This window comes from Penicillium arizonense, assembly GCF_001773325.1.
Source record: "Penicillium arizonense strain CBS 141311 chromosome Unknown PENARI_contig001, whole genome shotgun sequence".
Lineage (NCBI taxonomy): Eukaryota > Fungi > Ascomycota > Eurotiomycetes > Eurotiales > Aspergillaceae > Penicillium > Penicillium arizonense.
The window spans coordinates 2,172,088-2,191,896 of record NW_019173278.1 but is presented as its reverse complement, the minus strand read 5'-3'; the positions used below and the strand labels follow the sequence as shown (position 1 = coordinate 2,191,896).

The 19,809-nt window shown below is 49.3% G+C and overlaps 8 protein-coding genes across 8 annotated transcripts; 2 read left to right on the top strand and 6 right to left on the bottom strand.

Annotated features, from left to right (window-relative positions):
- Positions 1-218: 218 nt before the first annotated feature.
- On the bottom strand, positions 219-2,359 carry PENARI_c001G06859 (putative CorA family metal ion transporter; the record flags this gene model as incomplete). Its single annotated transcript, XM_022626671.1, has 5 exons — positions 219-312; positions 368-421; positions 473-525; positions 574-647; positions 697-2,359. 5 exons carry the CDS (start codon positions 2,357-2,359, stop codon positions 219-221), a joined length of 1,938 nt encoding a protein of 645 aa, XP_022493624.1.
- Positions 2,360-3,021: 662 nt separating this feature from the next.
- On the bottom strand, positions 3,022-6,358 carry PENARI_c001G11831 (DNA-directed DNA polymerase gamma MIP1; the record flags this gene model as incomplete). Its single annotated transcript, XM_022627061.1, has 2 exons — positions 3,022-6,272; positions 6,325-6,358. 2 exons carry the CDS (start codon positions 6,356-6,358, stop codon positions 3,022-3,024), a joined length of 3,285 nt encoding a protein of 1,094 aa, XP_022493793.1.
- Positions 6,359-7,114: 756 nt separating this feature from the next.
- On the top strand, positions 7,115-7,846 carry PENARI_c001G03601 (uncharacterized protein; the record flags this gene model as incomplete). Its single annotated transcript, XM_022626404.1, has 2 exons — positions 7,115-7,580; positions 7,635-7,846. 2 exons carry the CDS (start codon positions 7,115-7,117, stop codon positions 7,844-7,846), a joined length of 678 nt encoding a protein of 225 aa, XP_022493343.1.
- Positions 7,847-8,174: 328 nt separating this feature from the next.
- On the bottom strand, positions 8,175-9,780 carry PENARI_c001G03787 (gluconeogenesis factor YvcK family protein; the record flags this gene model as incomplete). Its single annotated transcript, XM_022626424.1, has 2 exons — positions 8,175-9,526; positions 9,585-9,780. The coding sequence occupies 2 exons, from the start codon at positions 9,778-9,780 to the stop codon at positions 8,175-8,177; spliced, it is 1,548 nt and encodes a 515-aa protein (XP_022493434.1).
- Positions 9,781-11,209: 1,429 nt separating this feature from the next.
- On the bottom strand, positions 11,210-12,703 carry PENARI_c001G01056 (uncharacterized protein; the record flags this gene model as incomplete). Its single annotated transcript, XM_022626204.1, has 7 exons — positions 11,210-11,787; positions 11,837-11,987; positions 12,065-12,164; positions 12,253-12,370; positions 12,433-12,438; positions 12,497-12,564; positions 12,615-12,703. The coding sequence occupies 7 exons, from the start codon at positions 12,701-12,703 to the stop codon at positions 11,210-11,212; spliced, it is 1,110 nt and encodes a 369-aa protein (XP_022493889.1).
- A 585-nt stretch (positions 12,704-13,288) lies between these two features.
- PENARI_c001G12476 (uncharacterized protein) lies at positions 13,289-13,629 on the top strand (the record flags this gene model as incomplete). The annotated part of the gene is made up of 2 exons (XM_022627118.1): positions 13,289-13,363; positions 13,423-13,629. The coding sequence occupies 2 exons, from the start codon at positions 13,289-13,291 to the stop codon at positions 13,627-13,629; spliced, it is 282 nt and encodes a 93-aa protein (XP_022493887.1).
- Positions 13,630-13,654: 25 nt separating this feature from the next.
- Positions 13,655-15,563, bottom strand: PENARI_c001G05138 (putative zinc metallopeptidase; the record flags this gene model as incomplete). The annotated part of the gene is made up of 2 exons (XM_022626523.1): positions 13,655-13,784; positions 14,425-15,563. 2 exons carry the CDS (start codon positions 15,561-15,563, stop codon positions 13,655-13,657), a joined length of 1,269 nt encoding a protein of 422 aa, XP_022493639.1.
- Positions 15,564-15,820: 257 nt separating this feature from the next.
- On the bottom strand, positions 15,821-17,993 carry PENARI_c001G00354 (uncharacterized protein; the record flags this gene model as incomplete). Its single annotated transcript, XM_022626141.1, has 6 exons — positions 15,821-16,028; positions 16,091-16,693; positions 16,746-16,820; positions 16,870-17,730; positions 17,781-17,864; positions 17,914-17,993. The coding sequence occupies 6 exons, from the start codon at positions 17,991-17,993 to the stop codon at positions 15,821-15,823; spliced, it is 1,911 nt and encodes a 636-aa protein (XP_022493802.1).
- Between the last annotated feature and the right edge of the window lie 1,816 nt (positions 17,994-19,809).

Here is a 19,809-nt window from a genome sequence, read left to right as displayed (position 1 = left end):
ATTCCTAACAGAAAAAGAAAGACACAAAGACACCCAAGTTTGGCAGGAACTCACTTCGAACTCAGAATCTGATATATAATACAACACTAGAATCAGTTTGTTCAGCTAACTTATATAGACAAAAAGATGTACAAATAATACAGAGATATCAAGACATTCCCACGCAGCGTGAGACAAAGTAACACCAAAAAGATCGCACGCAAGAAGGCAGCAATGGTCTATTCCTTCTTCCTCTCCCGTCTCTGTTTCCGGGAGCTGACAATCAAACGTCTCTGAGCGAGCATAACAGCGTAACGCTGGATTTTATCACGCCTAAAAATAACAATTAGCCTTGGTTTGCTTCAACGACGCAATAATGGAAACTCACATCAGGAATAAAGTCGTTGCGCAAACGAATGGGACCGCAATTTTCCAGAAGTAACTGTCCAGGCGCGTTAGCAGAAGATGTTGTGGCAAGAGTTGTTGAGCTTACGCGTCACTGTGTTGTATTCCAGCGAAATCTGTGAAGTTCATACCGAAATATCCCTGGATTTGGTTGGTAATAGTTTAAAATGGAGAATAGGCCACACATACTGTCAAGAATGTCATGGGAAGGTATAAGCAAGTAACAAGAGTCAACTGCTTCATACTCTCGTTTTGATAGGCACCTGTGCAGAGAATTAGTTCGGTTTATTTGATGAGAGACAGTAAACATACCAATAGTGTTGAAAATAAGGTCGATCATGTTATCAGCAGCGCGCCGCATCTGGTCATATCCTTCTACAATGGTAATGCAATGATCTAGCGCATCGCCCAGGTATGTATGGCACATGGAGCTGATGGTGACACTTGTGCCACCGAGGCTCTTCAAGTTTGGGGTGATAATACCAACATGAGGACGAGGGTCAACTGGCTCGGCGGGTGTAGTAGCCGGGCTTAGAGGATTTTGCAAGACGCCAAAGCCAGGTGTACCGACTGGCTCAGAGCGGTGATCACGGAGTGCGTTCATCACGGCCACGATTGGTTGCATAGAGTTTCGCAGAACCGCAATCTCAGACGTTAAGATGTACAAAGACTTTGACTGATCGATGTCGGGATCAGTTAAGACCTCTAGTTCGAGGTCGCCAATGGCGTCTTGGTAGGCCATTGTGACTGGGATTGCCAAATCAATCACCGCGTCGATGATGGCTTGCAATAGCATGCTGGCATCGCATGACTGTCGAAGGATAGTCTCGGGCGAGCTGAGACGTCGGACAATTGGCGCCTCGATATCGTCCGCACTCGTTTCGAAGAACGATGTCACCGTGTTATCTGCATGTAGGAAGATTGAGACTTGCTCCAAGGTGACAGACAAACCCTTTCCGGCAAGTACGGCGTGGCGTTCCATGAACTCGATCCGGTCTTCATTGGGACCACCGCGATACCGCTGGAGAGTCCTAGCTGTAGTCTGTGTCGCGGTTCCAACATTTCCAAAATGAGAAGTGTGTTTCGAAGACCGTCGTCCAAGGCCAGGCCGAACGCTGGAGCCAACCGTTGGCTTCTCCTTCTCTTCTTTGCTAGTGGATTTTCTGAACCGGAAAATGTCCTTCAGTGCTTCCAGAACAAGACTCGTTTTCGTGGGCCTCTTTAGAGAGATCGAGCTTCTGTCACTCATCACAGAGTTTTTCCGGTCCTTCGACCTCCGTCGACTAGCCGGAAGCTCCTCGTCGTCCTCTGAGTCACTTTCCTCCTCATAGATCTTCATCAACTTCTGCAACGTCAACACGACAAAGGCATGGTCTGAATACCAATCTGCCTTCGTACGATTGGTGGTATGAACCACATCCTCAATCGCAAGCCGATGCAATCCTTTATGATTTCCAAGAATCTTGATAACATCCCAACTGAGTCCATTGACGTTAATCCACCGACATTGCACCCAAGGCTCCCTCTCCCGCTTGAGGAATTGCTCCAATGTATCATTATCCAACTCGTACTGCCGCATCTCGTGCTGGGAGAAGTCCACAATGGTAATTTCGCAGCGTCGGTGTAGATCCGCGGGTATATTCGACGACCATTCTGATGTATATGCGGGGAGTGGTTGGGTCGGGTCGATACCAGGTTCAGTTCCCGGCTGCCAGTTGGTGTCCTGGGCAAATCCTTCGGGGTGGTATGAGCGTGCGGTGTTAGAGCGTCGGGCTCGGCGTTTGGTCGTCTCGCTGGAATTGACTCGTGCTGCGGCGGTGCTGAAGACCGGGAATGAACTTCCCTCTCGCCCATCCCTCCCTGTTGGGGAGACCTGGGAACTGATCGACCCGCGTCCTGCCTCCACGTCAACATGGTGCAGAGACTCGGATCGCATCGCACCGGGCTGCGCGTAGTCTAGTTCGTGTATACTCATCCTGATCAAGGATCAAGGCTCAAGCGAATGCGCTTGTGTAATTGTGTCGTTGGTATGCCAGGTTTTCATCGGCTGCGCAACGAGATCCTGCCCCCTTGAACCGTGTATAATTGAGTCTTTGCTCACGGGAAGATTATGAGCAGCGAAATTCGTGCGCCGAAATAAAGAAAAGGGGGATAAAAGCGAAGGCGCGTCTCATGAAGACACCACTGCTCCGAGAGAAATCATGGTGGCCCGGCGGGGAAATGACGTCTGAGGAATTGGGGGTCGATCTGCCGCGTCTGCAACTAATAAATGCAAAACAGGATAATCTGCAAAGAACGTAAAAGTTAAGAATTGGAAGAAAACAGGAGACGGGCAGTCTCCAGATTAACATGCCAGGTGCAAGGGGTGGAGAACTGGACCCTTCGTTACTTTATTTGGCGGGTACATCCGCCAGACTTGGCAAGATCTTGATATGATAGAATCGTACGGTTGACTTAACGTTATAGAATAGGTACATAGGTCCGTTGACTTCTGAATCACATATGCATACAGCAACGCCGTCCCAATGCTTACCTCCAATCACTCCAGATATCACAAAATGCAGTTGAACAAAGACAATTAGTACAGTAGAAAAGGTAAGTCAAAAGGACAAGGAGAAATGAGAAGAAAAGAAGGTACTATGCCCGAGCTGCTGGCCGAGGTTTCCAGGGAGAACGTTGGAAACCCATCTGAGGCTGTTTGCTACCACCAGGGCTCGAACGAGGGGGACTGCGGAAGTCTGGGTAGATGCCTGACTCCATGTCCATGAGAACCGCCCGCTGTGGCTCTGCGGAAGTCCAATTGGTAGATTTGCCCTTTGATTTAGAGGGAGTGCGGGCACTAGAAGTGCCGGGGCGGGCGCCTGCCTGGGTCTTCTGCTTGATGATCTCACGGAGTTCCTTGTCATCTTTTGTGACCTGAGCTTTGATGAAGTCGATGTCATTGGAGGCCTGCAGAGCAGACATGACTGACTCACGCGGGGTGTATGAGTATTTCTCGGGGGCGGGAGCTGAGTGAGGTGTGATGGAAGGATCCAAGAAAGCTTGCTGCTCCTTGTCGAGAAGCTGTTCGATGTCCAGGGTTTCACCATGTGGGATCTTATGAGGATGCGACGGAGTCACGCAATCCATGTCGACCTCCTTTCGGAGTACGTGGTCAACGTCGACAGCCGAGAAATAGGCACACGACTGGGGAAGATCATCAATGCCGACTTGCTGCGAGAACATGGCGCGGGTCCAAACATTTGCAATCTGCAATGCCATCGCAGCGCGGTACCTGTCTTCATCTTTGACAAGATAGCGAATTTCATCGTGGACAGTGATAGCCAAGCGGGCCTGAATATTGAATCGTCGGATAAGATAATCCATGCCGATGATCAGGAGATGGAGATAGTCAACGCCTGAGGATTGAATGGCCCAATTGATTCGAGATGTCATGAAGCTGCCTTTATTGATGAAGCGTCGCATTAGTGCTTCGGTGATACCGGCACCTAAAGCAGGAGTCCGGGGGCGTTCCTGATCCGCAAACTCCTCCAGTTTGTTGAAGACAAAGGACTCAGTGCCACCTCGCCAGAAGGGAGTATCACTAAGCATACGACGTGAAGTGCGTGTTCCCTTTGTCTCTTTGTATAGGTTCTGGGCGGTCTCTTGTGTTTGCCTTTCAGTCAAAGACGGGTTGAACTGACGAAGCAAGGTAGAGGCGAACTTGACGCCAGCGCCATAAATTCGACCATAGTTGAAGACCTTGGCATCATTACGCGAAATGCCCAGAATTTGCGCACTTCGCGAATGTAAGTCAGTTCCTGCATTCTTGGAACCTTCAAGGGTCATGAACCCAATTGCATTTCCTCCATGGATCTGGAACGTGGCGTCGCCCACAAGACTTGCAATCCAGAGCTCTTGGGAGTCAACATCAGCTCCAACAAACGAGTGGCCTGGAGGGGCTTTGATCATTGCCTTCAACTCTGACCCGACACGATTTGCCTTGGCATTGCTCGCAGTCAACCAAGTATTTTCCACTGCACGGCGAGTAATAGTTCCCATTGGGATGACTTGAGGCAAAATGAATCCAACTCGATTGTCATTTGCGGCTTGCTTCTTGCCATCCTTGGATACTTGATCCTCGTAGACCACAATCTGACTCTTGATGCGATCTCTGGCACTGATCCAGTAGGAGCAAGAAGCGTTCATGTCGAGTGCTTCTTTGGCAAGTTCATACTGAGAGGACAGGATTCCACGCTCAAAATACCCCATATAACCTTTACCCAGTGGGTTGGTACATCTGGCCTGTGGGCCATCTTTGTGAGGAATCTTGAAGTATGTGTTTTTCCTGTCGTCTCGTAACTGAGGGTCTGTTTCTTCGGCCATATCACACAGGACGACTGGCTGGTTTTCGTATTGCTTAAGCTGGTCACGAGGAACCCGGAAAGTCCATCCATATTTATCAGACCAGACGAGAGGATAGTTATCCCATGACAACTTGAGAAGAATTGGTGCGATGCGAGTTCGCACAGTGAGGTTGATTTCTGCGGCATTCGTCGCAAAAAGATCCTTGTACCACTTGGGCATTCCCGGCTTCTTTTGCCTTGCCGCGGGGCGAGGTGGATCGGTCTTCTTCTTCCCTTTCACCATTTTGATCTCTTGACCTGACCAGTCCAGCTGGCGCAACCAAGGATCATTCATGTAAACATCTGGTTGCTCTTTGCATTTCAATGCCTCATCACATAATTCAAGAAGTTTACGTTGAACCTCATTAAGTCGCGTATGGTATGTTTCCTCGGCGCTGGTAAGATACTCCTCCCAGGATTGGTTCACCGGTAAAATAACAGAGGATAAGTGTCGAAGAGCACCGAAACTAACAGGATGCGGACAAGTCTCGAGAAAGTTGGGAAAGACTTTCCGGTACACACGGTGGGTGATGGAAACATCAGCGGCACAATAGTCGAGAAGTTCCTCTAGTCTGTGTACAATAGAGTCACGATCGAGTTCACCGAAAAGATCTCTTTGCGCTTTGTCGATGGTGACATCACAATGGAACTTGGCCACATCTCGCAGCGAGTTCACCGAGCTCCGCCCAACCCACAACTCTTCCTCCTCTTCTCTCAGCATGTTGCTTTCGAGAAGTGCTGCAAGCTCCACGGAGTTGTGCTCGTTTGCGATCTTATCTCTCAGGTCCTTATTTTTTTTATGCCGCATCCAAGTTGGTCTCTGCTGTGAACACATGCCATTTACTGCAACGTGAAGAGACATTGTATCGAGGAAGAAGTTTTGAGACTGCTTCATATCGTATTCCTCTAGAACCCGTGCCCGATCATAGCCGATATTGTGACCAACGACGATACGGGGCTGGGTAGGGTCACCCAGAGGTACCAGCTGAATCTCATTCTTCGACTCGCCGAGGAGCCAGGGCGAGATCCAGGCATACCATGCAGTGGGACTCACCGCGCAAGCCATGACAGCAAATGAATTTTCTTTATACATGACTTCGGTGTCGAATGTGAGCATAGACTCATTAGGAGCATCGACGGGTTCGGAAGTGCCATCGGAATTGTATTTCGTCCATCCACTGCGTCTTTCCCATTTTCGCGGTTTAGGCGGACAATTGACCTTCGCATAAGATTTGGCAAATGTTAAATAAGGCTCGGAGGAGTCCATTCCAAGTTTGTAAAAATGTTCATCCAAAGTTTGGCCTTGAAGAGCAGGGAGATCGAATGCGACAGGGTTTGCGCCACTTTGTGATTTGCCGAGGAGGTCATGGCGGGCAAGATGATCTTTTGATACTGCGACTAGATCTGGATTCGGAATTCGACCTTTGATGGGGAAGACTTGAGGATGGACGTAATCGCTTAATTGTTGGACACCGATATCGTTGAATCTGGATGAAGCCGGAACTGCACAGGATCAGTATTGCAGATTACTCATTAACATTGCGCAGGAAAGCACCAACCAGAGAGGGATCGTTTGGAGATAGTATCATTATCTGCACCTGTAGAGGAATGTCTGATTTGACCTCCTTGCGAAATCCATGGTTGCGCTCGAACCAGGAGTTGCAAGTGAAATCGCGAGAAAGACCTCACGGCACCCCTGGAACAAGGAGCGCAGGAAGACTTCCAAGATAACATCATCTAGTTAAGTGTACCAGTATTAGGTCATGGTAGGAAGGTGTCACAGCCGTGAGGCTGTACTTCAAAACAAAAGAAATGACTTAAGACGCGAACAGTTCCATATCTTTTTGCCTATCGCGGTATCTGTCAGGGCGTCATGCCGGCCCCGGAATAACATCCCATCCGTCGGTGGTCACCGCCTTCAGTTTGTAAGGCTTATCGTCACGTGTATCGTGATAAGTCTATCATCTTGCCGCCACATTCCCCTCGGTCTCTTTGATTCTATTCATTGTTACTGCAGGTTTTTCTGTTACTGTTACTGGCAAGGGTTTCAACCCGACCTTGGGTCTGTGAGCGTTTGACCTTCTTGTCACTGGTAGTAACTCTTCTCAAAGACCTCAAAGATCCCAAAGAACAGTACCAGAGTGGTAGATCTGACAGCCTTGGCTTAATACTCCGGCGAACGTTTCAACTTTCACTTTGGGACTTCTTGAAACACTCAGCATTGCTACAGGGTCCTAAAAAGCGATTCTGGTATTTTTTTAGCCATGGCAAGCCACAGAACCAACAGCACAACCTCAACAACCGAACCCGAACCCACGAACTCCATCCGTTTAACTTCGCCCATAATGCAAGCCAGCTCGCATCGCATCAGCTCGAACCATGCATCCTCTTCCAGAGCGCGGTCTCGTCCACTCCCACCCCCGCCTTCAAAGCGTCGGCGCGACACAGATGATTCCACCACTTCATCTTCACCTGTCTTCAAAGCCCCTCGAACCACTGAACGCAACGGCGAGATGGGCCGGACGGTGAACTCTGGTATCGACTTGACCGACGAATCACATGTCGATTTGACCAGGGAGGCGCCAGTCCCGCAGATCGACTTGACAGGACACTCAGGCTCAGCTCATATGTCACAAGCGCTAGAATTGCAGCGCAGAGCGGCACAGCAAGCAAAAGATGCCGCCATGAAAGCGGACGAGAGACTTCTCAAGAATCGCAAGATCCTAACTGAAGAAAAACGAACGACCCTGACCGCCTACAAGTGCCCAGTGTGCATGGATACCCCGGAAAACGCGACGAGCACTCTATGTGGTAGGTCGATTATAATCTCGCAGCGTACTGGTTCTTTTACTTACTCTTTACTAGGACATCTCTTCTGCCATAAATGCATACTTGAATGCATAAAGATGAGCCAGCAAGTAAGACTGGATGGCACGAAACCCAAGCCTGCTTGTCCGGTGTGTCGGAAATCGCTTATGACAAGGGGGGATAAGGATGGCAAGTCGAGCTTGACTCTGCTGAACCTCAAGTTGCTATGCACAAGAAAGGATGGATCCCCAGCTGTAGCTGCGGAATAGCCTTTCCCTTCTCTTTCATTTCAAGCATTGCAAATCGGCGCATTGGGAATGGACAACGAACACATCATATGGCATTTGGCGCAACGGAAGCGCATTTTCGCTTGGGAAACGGAGTTTACGGGTATGGCATTCGGGGGCTGCGGGTTGGATATTGTGGTGTTGCTTTTCTGGCATCTCATTTGTCTGTACAAAGGTTCTCAATTACCCTACTATTTTACATTATCAAGCATGGTATTTATCTTCAACCTGGGTGATCCGTGGATGATTAGACTCATTGTATATTATTGTATAGTCTAAGGACCTCCGGTATATCATTAGATGTGACGTTCTAACGGTCTCTTCTCGCATGGTCCAAAGTATTCCTTCTACCCAGCCCACCGTCTAACCCACCTCGAACCATCGCATCTCCCTTCTTCCCTAAGACGACCTCAATCGCCTGAATAAGTGCATTGGGATCGTACTTCATCCCAACAATAGTCTCCCTGTCACCATCCTTAACTGTGATCTTCCGCCCATACAGACGGAGCGTCTCGATACCCATGTTTGCAAGACGCTCACGGTCCACATGTGGTGTACCAGGTCCCTCCAGGTGCAAGACATGAGTCACATACGCAGTATACGGAAGGGATCTGTAATGCTGAGTGGTAGGTTTAGATGAGTCTGACGCAGCATCATGGGCTTGACGCTTGAAGATATCAATTGGACCACGCCCACGACTTTCCTCTCCAGCGCTGACGATTGCCTCAACGAAATCGGATGCGATAAACGGTGCAGATGGAGGCCCTGTCTCTCGATCTAATGAACCATTGAGAATTAGGATCTTGTGTCGGGCTGGGCTGGAGGCTATGCTTTTGCCAACGCCTCGAAGGACGATAGCTGGGATGATTGATGTGTAGAGGGAGCCGATGCTGTAGATGATGGCTTGCGAGTCATTTATTGCCTCCAACACACGTGGATTGGCGGGTGGTCGGATTTCCTGGCCATAGGGGTTGATATACCAGATTCGAGTAATTCGAGAGCTGAGATCTTCATTTTCGGTTTTGCTGAATTTGATGTTTTTATTGCGAAGAGTTGCCAGTGATCCAGGAAGATGGTCTTCTTCGTAGGTCATCGCGTCCGAGACTTCCGAATCCGTGTACTCTACATCGTCCCCATCGGCCAGGAGCAGACTTGGTCTCCTAGAGCCGGGAGTGTGGTGTAGAGCTGTCGTCTCGCCAGGATGGGATATGCTATTCTGACCGACGATGACAGTCCCATCTGCAAGAGATGCAGAAATATGGTGGGAAAAGTTGGAGTTGATAGCCGGGATCACACGCACAAGATCTGAGGGCACACCGCAGATACTTCCCAGCAAGTAGATGGCGCTTTCAAAACTGCCACTGAATAGCCGGGCTGCGGTCAGGAATAGGTTTCCCACGCTTGCCGAGGTAAAGTCGAATGTCGAAGATGGAGGCCGTGCGCGTTTCAAAATCTCCAGATTTAATACATTGAAAAAGGAACGGATCAACTCCTTTTTGGCGGGAGTGATGGCTGTCCACAGATCGGATGTTCCGTCAACGATGGACTGCCATTCTTGAGCTGCAGCCACTGGCTCGGCAGGCAGACGGTGATTAAATAGGGCCTTAACGGCTGATCTCTCCGGGTTTGCTGGTGAATCAGGAATCAACCGCACCAATCTACCTTTCGGGGAAGTTAGCAAGTATGCCACCGGGATGCGATCCAGATTGTTAAGACTTACTTCGAACATCGCCGATTCCAGGACCTCCAAATATTCGAATGAGCTCGGAGGAAGATCCTCCATTGTCGCTGATGGGAATTATATAGCTCAGTTGGCAGTTCTTGCTCTCGCGGACCGCACTGAACACATCGACGAGGTTGTTCGCCGCGCTGCCCCCGGAAATAACAACAATGCCCCTATTGGTTGTGGTCACCATGATCAAAGTTGTGCCCAGCCTTTGATTCTACAGAGTCGATGAATCTCAGAGGCGAAGAAGTGTACAGGGAATATTGAGCCGGAGACGTTGGATTTGAGACATTGGCATGTTTGGCAGGCCCGAACACCCGCGCAACCACAGAAAAAGGCCACGAAGGTCGACTGCGCCCCAGGCAACTTTTTATATCAAAAAGACACATGGCTTCAACTATGACATTTTTATATTAGAATTTTAAGATAAAGTCAGAATAGGCAATTGACCCGTACTAAATATAGATTCAGCTGCAGCTGTCACTTCTTCATACTCCACAACCCTCCGCAAATACCTGCAACGACCTTGATACCATGCAGATGCACATCAGAGTCGAGACAATGGAGGCCAAACACGTCCAGTCCCCGTCGAGCTCGTCAAGCCACCATCAATCACCAAGTAGCAGCACTAATCGGAACAGTCCGACACGAAAGCCAGCTGATAGCCCTCCGGTTACTACTTAGTGTTCGAAGCTGGATTCAGTGTCAGTTCTCCAAAGCCATATGTAACCCAGACACTAATCTCCCCAAAGCCAGCAGTAATCTTCCTAATCTCAGCCTGGTACCGAAAAAGCGAACAGTACATCTATCTACATTCCAACCCCAAACGAAATCCAAGCCAACAAACTAACTCTACCCAAAATAAACCAGATCAAAACGCTTCATAATCTTCCTATCAGCAGAAATCCTCCCAGGAGCCTTCGCCAGCATAGTCTCGTGAGCAATAAGTGTTGTGGCGCTGGCGCAGTTGTATGGGAGTGCTTTGTTTCCTGCTGGGGATTCGCCTGAGTATGTGGTTGGGTTTTCGGTTTTTGCGGCTACTTTTGCGCTGGGGGCGGCTCTTTATGGGGTTGCTGATGTTTTGTTTAGGAGGTTGCCTTATAAGGTGTTATGCAATGCTGTTGCTTGGGTTTGGGCTGAGTAGCGGTGCTTTATGTGAAACTATGGGTTTCCCGTTTCGAGGATACTGCATGTTGATCTAAGATTCATGCTGATTAAATGTATATGGTGGGACTGCGTGAATGTTTGACAGCGAGTGATACGACTGCCGATACGGAGTAGAAATCCGCCGTTTTTGATATCTTGTGTTGAGTGGCGCGGGTTCAGCAGTCTTTCAGCCACATATAGGTAGGCACTGTACTGATCCAAGTTGTCAATTTCGTTGAACCGTTTATTATAAACTATAACCCCTATTAACCCCCAACAATCATCTATGTCCCTTAACTTTACATGCATATGCTGTCCTGTCCAGACAAGACAAGACATGAGCTTTATCAAAATTTAACATAAGCATCGAATAGAACATCCGAGCTTGAATTCATGAAACAATAAGAGCCTCCGCGGAACGTTCTCCACAAGGGCCAAATTCCCGTTGATTGCTTCAGCTGCTGCGTTCAGCTTTAGTTGGTCACCTGAGCGGAAGGACTACCACTGTACAGAACGAGCAGGATGATAGCGCAAGCACCACCAATGGCAATACCCTTGGTGGCGGCGGGGTTGCTGCGGTTGTACTCGCCAACCTGGAGGCGCACATCGGTGGCAAGGGTCTGAATCTTCTCAGCACCGAGCTTGTAGTACACCAGACCAGCCAGGGCAATGGAGTAACCGAAAAACTGCTGGGCAGTGACGGGGTCGCGGAAGATGAACATGGAGGCGCAGACGAGGAGGATATCCTTGAGGATACCGGCCATGGTAAGGACGACGGCGGAGGTCTTGCCGATCAGCAGGACAACGGAGGCGTTGAGAAGGAATGCAACCAGTGCGTTGGCAATAAGAGTGCCGATTCCGAGACCGTAGATGTCGCCCATGGTCAGACGGGGAAGCTCAGCAAAGAGGGTGACAACACCGTTGGTCACGGCGCAAGCGGGGGCGTAGTAGTACAGGGAGACGAGAGGGTCCATCTTGAACTCGGCGGAGCTGAGAAGACGCTGGACCATAACGAGACGGAGGGCCTCGAAGATGATACCACCGACCTGGACTGCGGGATTGTTAAGGACTGAATTTAAGACTCGGAGGAAATGACGTACTCAGGAAACCGAACATGTCGAACTTGATTTCGCCGAAAGAGGCAATCACAACACCAACAACAATGAGGGAAACATTGCCGAGGGTCTTCAAGTTGGTAGGGGCAATACCGAAAGCCCAGGTGGCCAGGAGAGTCGCGACAGCGTTGGTGGCCTGTGCATGATGTTAGTCGGGCCTGGAATTCGAGGTGGGGTTCGGAATTGTGAGACAAGTCCTCGGTTTGTACGCACCTTGAGCATCTGGATGAAGGACACACTCAGGTAGAGGTAGGCCAAGTTACCGCAGATCAAACTCAAACTGAACATGATACCAATGGGCACAATGGCTCTCCTATAGACGCAACCGCATATTAGCCATCGATTCGAGGTCGAGTCGCAAGTCTTGTGCAATGCGCCCTTGTATCCGCGGGATTGCTCACGTGTAGGTAGCAGGGTTCATGGGAACCTTGTGGCGCGAGTCCAGGACAGTGGTGAACCGGGCGAGAATCTGGGTCATCGCCGTGGCGAACACCATGTGCCATGTTGTCAAGAACAGGGCTGTTGTTTAGGTCAATAACCGATTCATTCGGGTGCCAGGATTCGGTTTCAGAGTTACTCACGGAAGTCTAAAGACAAGATCTGTTAGCTGCAATTCAACACGAATTACGGGATATGGAAACATACTGAACTTGGCGCTGGCAAGAACCCACTTGTTGAACAAGATGACGCTGGAGCTCAGGGCAATCCACAGGCTAAAGTCGAGTATCAGCAAATTGTTCCCAACGGCTAGGGAGATACGCACGCGATGTAGAAAGCCGGGTGGAGGCCCTTATCCTGGGGAGCGGTGTTTCCGCTCTCGAGCTTGCGCTCATCTGTACGACTGGCTGCCATGATGAAAATCGAAAAAACAGTATAAAAGAATGACTGTGGTGAGAAGAGTTGAAGAAGAGAAAAATAAGGGGAAAGTCAGGATTTATGGATCGGCAGTTAACACACGCCCCCCCAAGCCCCCATCACTTCCAATCACAACGCAATTCCAACGGGTGTGGCCCCCCTAAGATTACACGTAACCCAAGTTTCAGGGTACAGATCTTGTCAGAGATTTTACTGGCATTTCTATCCCTGTCGATCAACACAGCCCCCACTAAGTGCTTAGCGTACTCGATCACGTCTTTGAACCTAGGGGTACTCCGGGTCTATCTCGGTCAAGCCAAGACTGAGATAATCTAGAGTCGAGTCAGATAGAGTCAAATGTTCCAAGATATGCGGTCACGTGACCTTTAGATATCATTCTCGTACTGGCCGGGTAACCCTTCCAGCGTCCCATTCCTGACTTTAGCAGACCTTCAGTTCTCCCTGTGGACTCTCTCAATAGCGAGACACAATGACAGACCCAGCCACACCCCAGCCGACTCCAATATTAACCATGCAGCCTCCTTGAAGTACTGGAACAGCGTACCTGCCACGCCAGGGAGCATGCTGGGCGAATTCCCCTCAGTCTCACGCATTGACCTACAAGGATCAAAAGGCTTCCTAGCGAAAGTCCGCCGCGTAGTCCCAGGAATCCCATCCGAGGGCAAATTCGCACAGGCCGTGACCGCGTGACAGAGGGATTCCTAAGCCATGTCTGCGAAAAGGTCGATGCGGTAGAGCCCATTGCCAAATTCACCAAGGTTCTGCAGGACAGTGCGGTGGCCAAGACCGGCGCTGTGGGAACCGTCTACACCAAGGGTCTCGAAGACTGGTATCCCGAGAAGAAATACGATCTCATCTGGACTCAGTGGTGTGGGCCATCTCACGGACTCGCAGCTCATTGATTACACCGTGCGGTGTCGCAATGCCTTAACTGAGAATGGTCTCATGGTTGTTAAGGAGGATTTGTCTACCCACAACCTTGGGCACGACATGTACGACGATGAGGATAACAGTGTCACCAGGACGGATGCCGAGTTTAGGCAGATTTTCCAGGCTGCTGGAATGACCGTTATCAAGTAGGAGTTGCAAAAAGGTTCCCCCAAGAGTTTCAATCTCCTCCCTATGCAGTCTTATGCTCTGCGACCAACCAGTACGGATTAGCCAACTGGCTTTCTTTTCTAGCACTCGCCCGCCTTCTGGTATCCAGACAATGTACTGGTGGGACGGAACGTCGCCAAGAATTGAACTGCCTTGACTACGTGGATGGATCTGCAATGGCTGGTCCGCTAACGAAGTGTTTGAACCTTTGAAATGACCATGCCCAATTTGCATGCATGGCTTTATCTAGCGTTATGTACATAGAACCCCCCATCTCCTATCTCCATTCGAGAGGCATCATCAAATGAAACCCAATTCATAAAAACCGATACAAATCCTCCGTCTCCGAGCTGTAAAACTGTGAAATCTTCAACCGCCCACTAGAAACCACATCCCTATTCACCCTCTCCGGAGGAGTCCACACAACCTCCGCAGCATTCGTCCTTGGCCGAACAAGCCCGCATCCAGTATCATCCCGACAACAAACCAACAAAAGATCCGGTCTCGACCCCTCCCGTATACAAAGCCCAGAACCAGAACCAGAACCAGAACCAGAACCAGACAACCCAATAGCAGCCCTTGCCCTCGTTGAAACACACTCAAATAACAACTCCGCATCATCCTGACTGCCAGCCTGATAAACCCCAACCCCCAAACAAGCCAATGCCAACGGATCAGGCGCTCCCCACGGCGTAAACGAATTCCCGACATTATTCACTGCTATCACAGCATCCAGGCCATATTTCCGGATCATCTCTAAGATTTGTAGCGTTCCCCTTGGTCGAGATTGAAGTGCAGTCTCGCTACCGTTAACACCAGCCGACGACGCCATGTAAATATCACTCGTTGGTAACCCGACAAAACTAACAGGTAGATCGTTCTCATGGATATCGCGCGCAATTCTGATCCACTCGTTCTCCGAGAGGAGTGTTAGTCTCGTGCAATGGCCGAGCATGACACGTTTGGTTGTTAAACCGGTTGTCCAGCCTCGTTGTTTGAGGGTGTGGAGAACATGCCAGACGAGCGGTTCTTTGGTCGTGTCGAGGTTATAATCGAGATGGAAATCGAGATGTTTGTCCAATGCGAGGGCGCGATCAATCGCCCAGTCGATATTAGCCTTTGCAGCATCGATACTAGTCTCGACGTAGGGTGTTGTACCGAGAACTTCGATCTGGGGATATTTATCCAGAGCCTCGGATACGAGGCGCATATTCTGATCCCCGTGTTCAGTAGAGAAGATAGGATCCTGGGCGAAACAGACGATCTGGATTTCGCAGGCTTGTTTCCATTTTTCTTTGAGTTCTGCTGCGGCTTTGAGGCAGATGTGTTGGACTGTATGGTCTACCTCGACGAACGTTCTCATTGCTGTTACGCCGGAAGCGAGGGACTCGGCGAGGAGCCATTCGCCTCTTTTAATTAGATCGGCGTGGTTGAATTGTTGTTTTGCTTTTGTTGTTGAGGAGAGTGCTTCCTGGAATGTGCCTGTTGAGGGAAGGAATTGGGCATATTCGGGCGTGCTGTGTATGAATGCTTTGTCGAGGTGGATGTGTGGATGGGTCAATGCTGGTAGCGCTAAGGGCGACTCGGTGATGTGTGTGCCTTCATCTTCATGCGGGGTCACGGATGTGATTGTACCGCTGTCCGTGGGATATTCGATTTGGATGTCCCAGGTGGATGGCTGTCCGGCTAGTCGGACGCCGTTTATGCGCTGGATTCGACTTGTAAGTTTTGGAGGCATTTGGATTGAGGGATATGTATTGGATAAGTACAAAGTGGCTATTTTTGAAGCTTTTCCCGACACGAGCCCTCGGGGATGTCCGCAACGGTCACTTCCGAGCTTACTGATAACAACATTGAGTATGAGAGTTGGGGAAATATTCAGTTGACTTGAGGTATTCGCTTCACAATTCGAGGGTATCATGTCATTTCGCTAGGAATGGAAATGCACAGCGCCAGAATGTATTTATGATAGATTCGAAAAAAAAATGTTGTATACTAAGTTCTGGAGACGGAAAGTCGTATTTTTTGGCGGATTGTCTTGATGATACTCAAAATTGCATCTGCTGTCTCGGAGTGTTGTGCCCATAGCCCAATAGATTGTATGGCTTCCTTCATCAACTGATCAAAATCAAAGTCTGAGACGATCGCTTCTAGAGACGGGGTGCTTTTTGCCGTTGCCAAGGTGAAAATGGCAGCCAAGAGTCTGAGCAGAGGCGTCAGTTTGAAAATAGCATTATAGGGATGTTGTAAAAGAAAAGGTCTTACGCTTGCATTCGCAACCAATTGGAATGGGTCCTCTTCTCGAGAAGAAGCGAAGCTGCTTCGACGAATTTGCGACAACTGGCAATACATTGTTTGCAGTTCCCGAAGACATAGTCAGGCAACACGTTATTGTCTTTGTTCTGAGCGGCATAAACAAGACTCGGCCGATAAATGATGTGTTTCGTGGCGTAATATCGCGCGCGAATGTAACTGTCGTATGCATCTTGATGAGACATTGGCTTTTTCAGGTCTGGTCGGATCTGCGGTGGCAAGGATTGGAACCATTCCTCGAGCTGACGATTCAGCTCAACACAAATCCTTTCCAGGGAAGCAATTGAATGCTTCTGGGGACGTGGGGTGGCAGAGTGAGACTTTTGTTGCGATGGAGAGGCGGCAGCGTAGTTGTCCAGGAAGGTCGGGTCATATATCCAGGTGTGTACTCTGTTCAGCAGCTTACGAATTGAGCACATTGCTAGGAATACTAGATTGCTTCTTTGAGTGGGCTCGGAAAGTCGGGGGAAATGCATTCCTCCTTCGACTGATGGAGGGCCTTCGACGAGAAACTCGATTCCACTGCGAGGGAAGTTGAATTCTGCCAAATCGTCACTTGAGAAGTGGTTATTAGTTGGAAGAAAACCAATTCGAGAAGACCACCAACCATTCAAGAATGTAGCAGGCCCAGGTAGTCCGAAAAAGAGTGTCATGTTCCCGCATCATGGGCTTGACACTCAATCTATATCCAGTCAGAATTTCGCAGGTATAAGCGAAAGAGGAAGGCGCACAGAGAGTGAAGCGACTTGACCGCGGTAGATGCATCCGTTATCATATTAGACGCCTGGAACGGGCGTCCGATGTAGCGGAAATACAACGAGGCGTAGACAAATGCCAACGGCACAAAGGGGCTACGGTTCATAGGCAGGAATGCCGACCACCGGTTCTTCAGCTCATGATATGCCGGAGCAAAATATTCAATTCCATTCCGATCATCGGCCGCTTCGATATCAAAAATGTGTCCGGGATTCGAAGAGACTTTGCCCAACGCAATAATAACCAGGCAAAGTATTGTTTGGATACTATTGCCTCTTGGTACTAAAGTGAAGTTTTCGTAGACTGTGCGCAACGCTAGAGGTTCCATCAGAGGGAAAAAGGCATGCACGTTTGTCAAGAACTCGTTGAAATACGGCTCTGTAATGCGTGTTTGGAAAAGGCTAGGATCGATCTGGTCGAAGCTTTTATTCACGCTTTTGTCCTCAAACTTGGGTAGGCGGGTTGATTCCAGCTGCATGAAGAAATCTTGAGGGTATTCGCCAATTAGGTTCTTGATTCGGTCTAGAAAGAACAATCTTTCTGTTGGTGTTGAGTGCCCCAGAGGAATTGGCAAGGGCTCTTCATGGTTTTGTTGCGGAGGAAGGCTGATTGAAGACCTGTCGTGGTATGTATTGGCAGGCGACGGGTACCAGTTGTATCGCGGCTGTGCCAAATGCGCCGACACATTGGGCAAAGAAATCAACGGATCGGCTTGAGGAGAGGAAACTTGCGATGTAACTCGCGTCGAGAGCTCGGCGATTGCTTCTTTTTGTTGCTGAAGAAGGGTCTCCATATGACTTAAGCGAAGCAAGATTTCCGCCGGAATATCCTGCACCCTATTTATCGTTACTATCCATGACTCGCGAGAAGGCCGGTCATTTTCTACCTGTCACTTTCTTGGTATTCGCACTGGGCGCCAGCATCGGCGCAAAGCCCACACGTTGGCTTTTGGCCATCACACTTGCGCTTCCTAGTTGAACTCAATAAACATGTGATCAAAGTCAGAAATCACGACCTACCTATGGCGACAGAAGTTACACGCAATTGAAGCACGCTTTCGAGGGTATTCAACGGGAGCGCGACCCTCAAACGCCTTCATTTTGGGAAGATCGACGTGAAGAAGCCCAGTGCGGGGTTGAGATGTCAGCAAACAAAAAAAAAAAACTTCGTCCCTTAATAATCCACTGTGCTTTTGAAGGAATGTGATCGAGACACTCTGCAGAATCAGATGTTCTCAGTCAGAAGCCTCTTTGACTCCCCTTGGTCTGGGCGCTTAGGATGCATGAATGGCTCTTCGGATAGCGTCTCTCTGCGCTGGCGCTGCTCCACCCACGAATCCCAGTCAAATCTCCGGGCTCCGCCTCCAAACATCCCCATGTGAAAGGAACTGGGTATCAAAGGCTGTTTAGGAGACACAGCGCTTCCTCTGTCTATACAATGAGGGCCCGACGCATTGGCGATTGGTCCGCATGTGGCCAAGGCTTGGGGGCTGTTTTACCCTGTTTGTGTTCGAGCAAGTCATCTCTAGGTCTGGCGTCTCTTCGGTCACTTTTTGTTGGCGGTTGGCGGTCGGTGGTTGGCTTTCTCGATCGCAGTCTTGATAACCATGTAGTTGTGTGTGTGTCCAACACCCTGATGGGTCGACTAGCCTGGTATTGGTATTTAGTTTTCCAATGTGCCATGTCAGGAGACTCACTGGAGAACTCATGGTTAAATATTAGTGTAGTAGGGGGTAACAGCCATAGTCGCAGCATCAAGAACCCCAAGCTATGTCCAAGTTAGCCCCGCAAACCAAACTTTCCAGCATCTCTCCAAAAAAGAGGACAGGCAGATGTACTTATGCTGAGACCCCCGGACTCCATGGTGCTCTTTGACTGAGAAAATGCGATCAGACCTTTGGCTTATCTCGCACAGGGTCAGAGCAACTCTTGAAGGGGGGTTTCCCCTATTATATGCTCTTACCAAATAGACCTTTAGCTAGAGAGGACGCACCAAATCTTTCATGCTTCGGCGGATAGGCGGGTTACGGCCCTGCGGGCTTACTTCAAGTAGCCAATGAACAAGGCTTGCAGCGGGAAAAGCGCCTATACGGACCGCCAGCCCGAGATTAAGTTCTTGGGTGGCTTTGGGTCCTGCAGGGTATCTATCAGCTGACGCAATTGCTGCATGCTCGTGGTCGCACTATGTTGGTAACCACATTGAAATGATGCATCAGGCTCTGTATATACCGTTCCTTGGGCGTTGGTCTTTAAGTTGGTTGGGACACCAGAAAGTAGACTATAACTAGCTTCCTAGGATAATCAGATATAGTTCAGAGCAACCAAAGTCAATATTGATCTATCTCAAATTTGCACACTCACTACATATAGGGCCAAGTCTGCCTAGATATCCAATAACACTCTTTAAAAATGATTTAAACTGTCAGATGCTTCTAGCAAAGCTGTTCCTGTAATAATCTAGACTGAAACATGCAACAACCCACCCCCATCAAGAGTAACCTCATCTTCAACATGAAGATGCGTTATTACACAATACCCATGATACTTACCATACCCCTTCATCTTCGACATCACTATCCGCCAACAATTCCCTCAACTCCCTCAAAGCCTCATCCCGCTTCTCAAGATACGCATCAATGATCCTCGTTCGTAACCCGTTCAGGAAACAACTCCAGCGCACGATCTAGATCAATTCCATCAAAAATCTCTTTATATCCAGGACTATCCCGTCCGGACCGAAGAAATCAGAGTCAATGTTCTCGGCCCAAATAGCTTTATGCTGTTCTGCATGGTGGACCTGTACCCCACAGTCTGCCGTTTAGGGTTAGGATGGCTCGGATTTTCCGATATCAATGTGAACTCTTCATATAAAAAGCCTCCAATGATGGAAGAAAGGTATTAAGACTGTCAACTCCA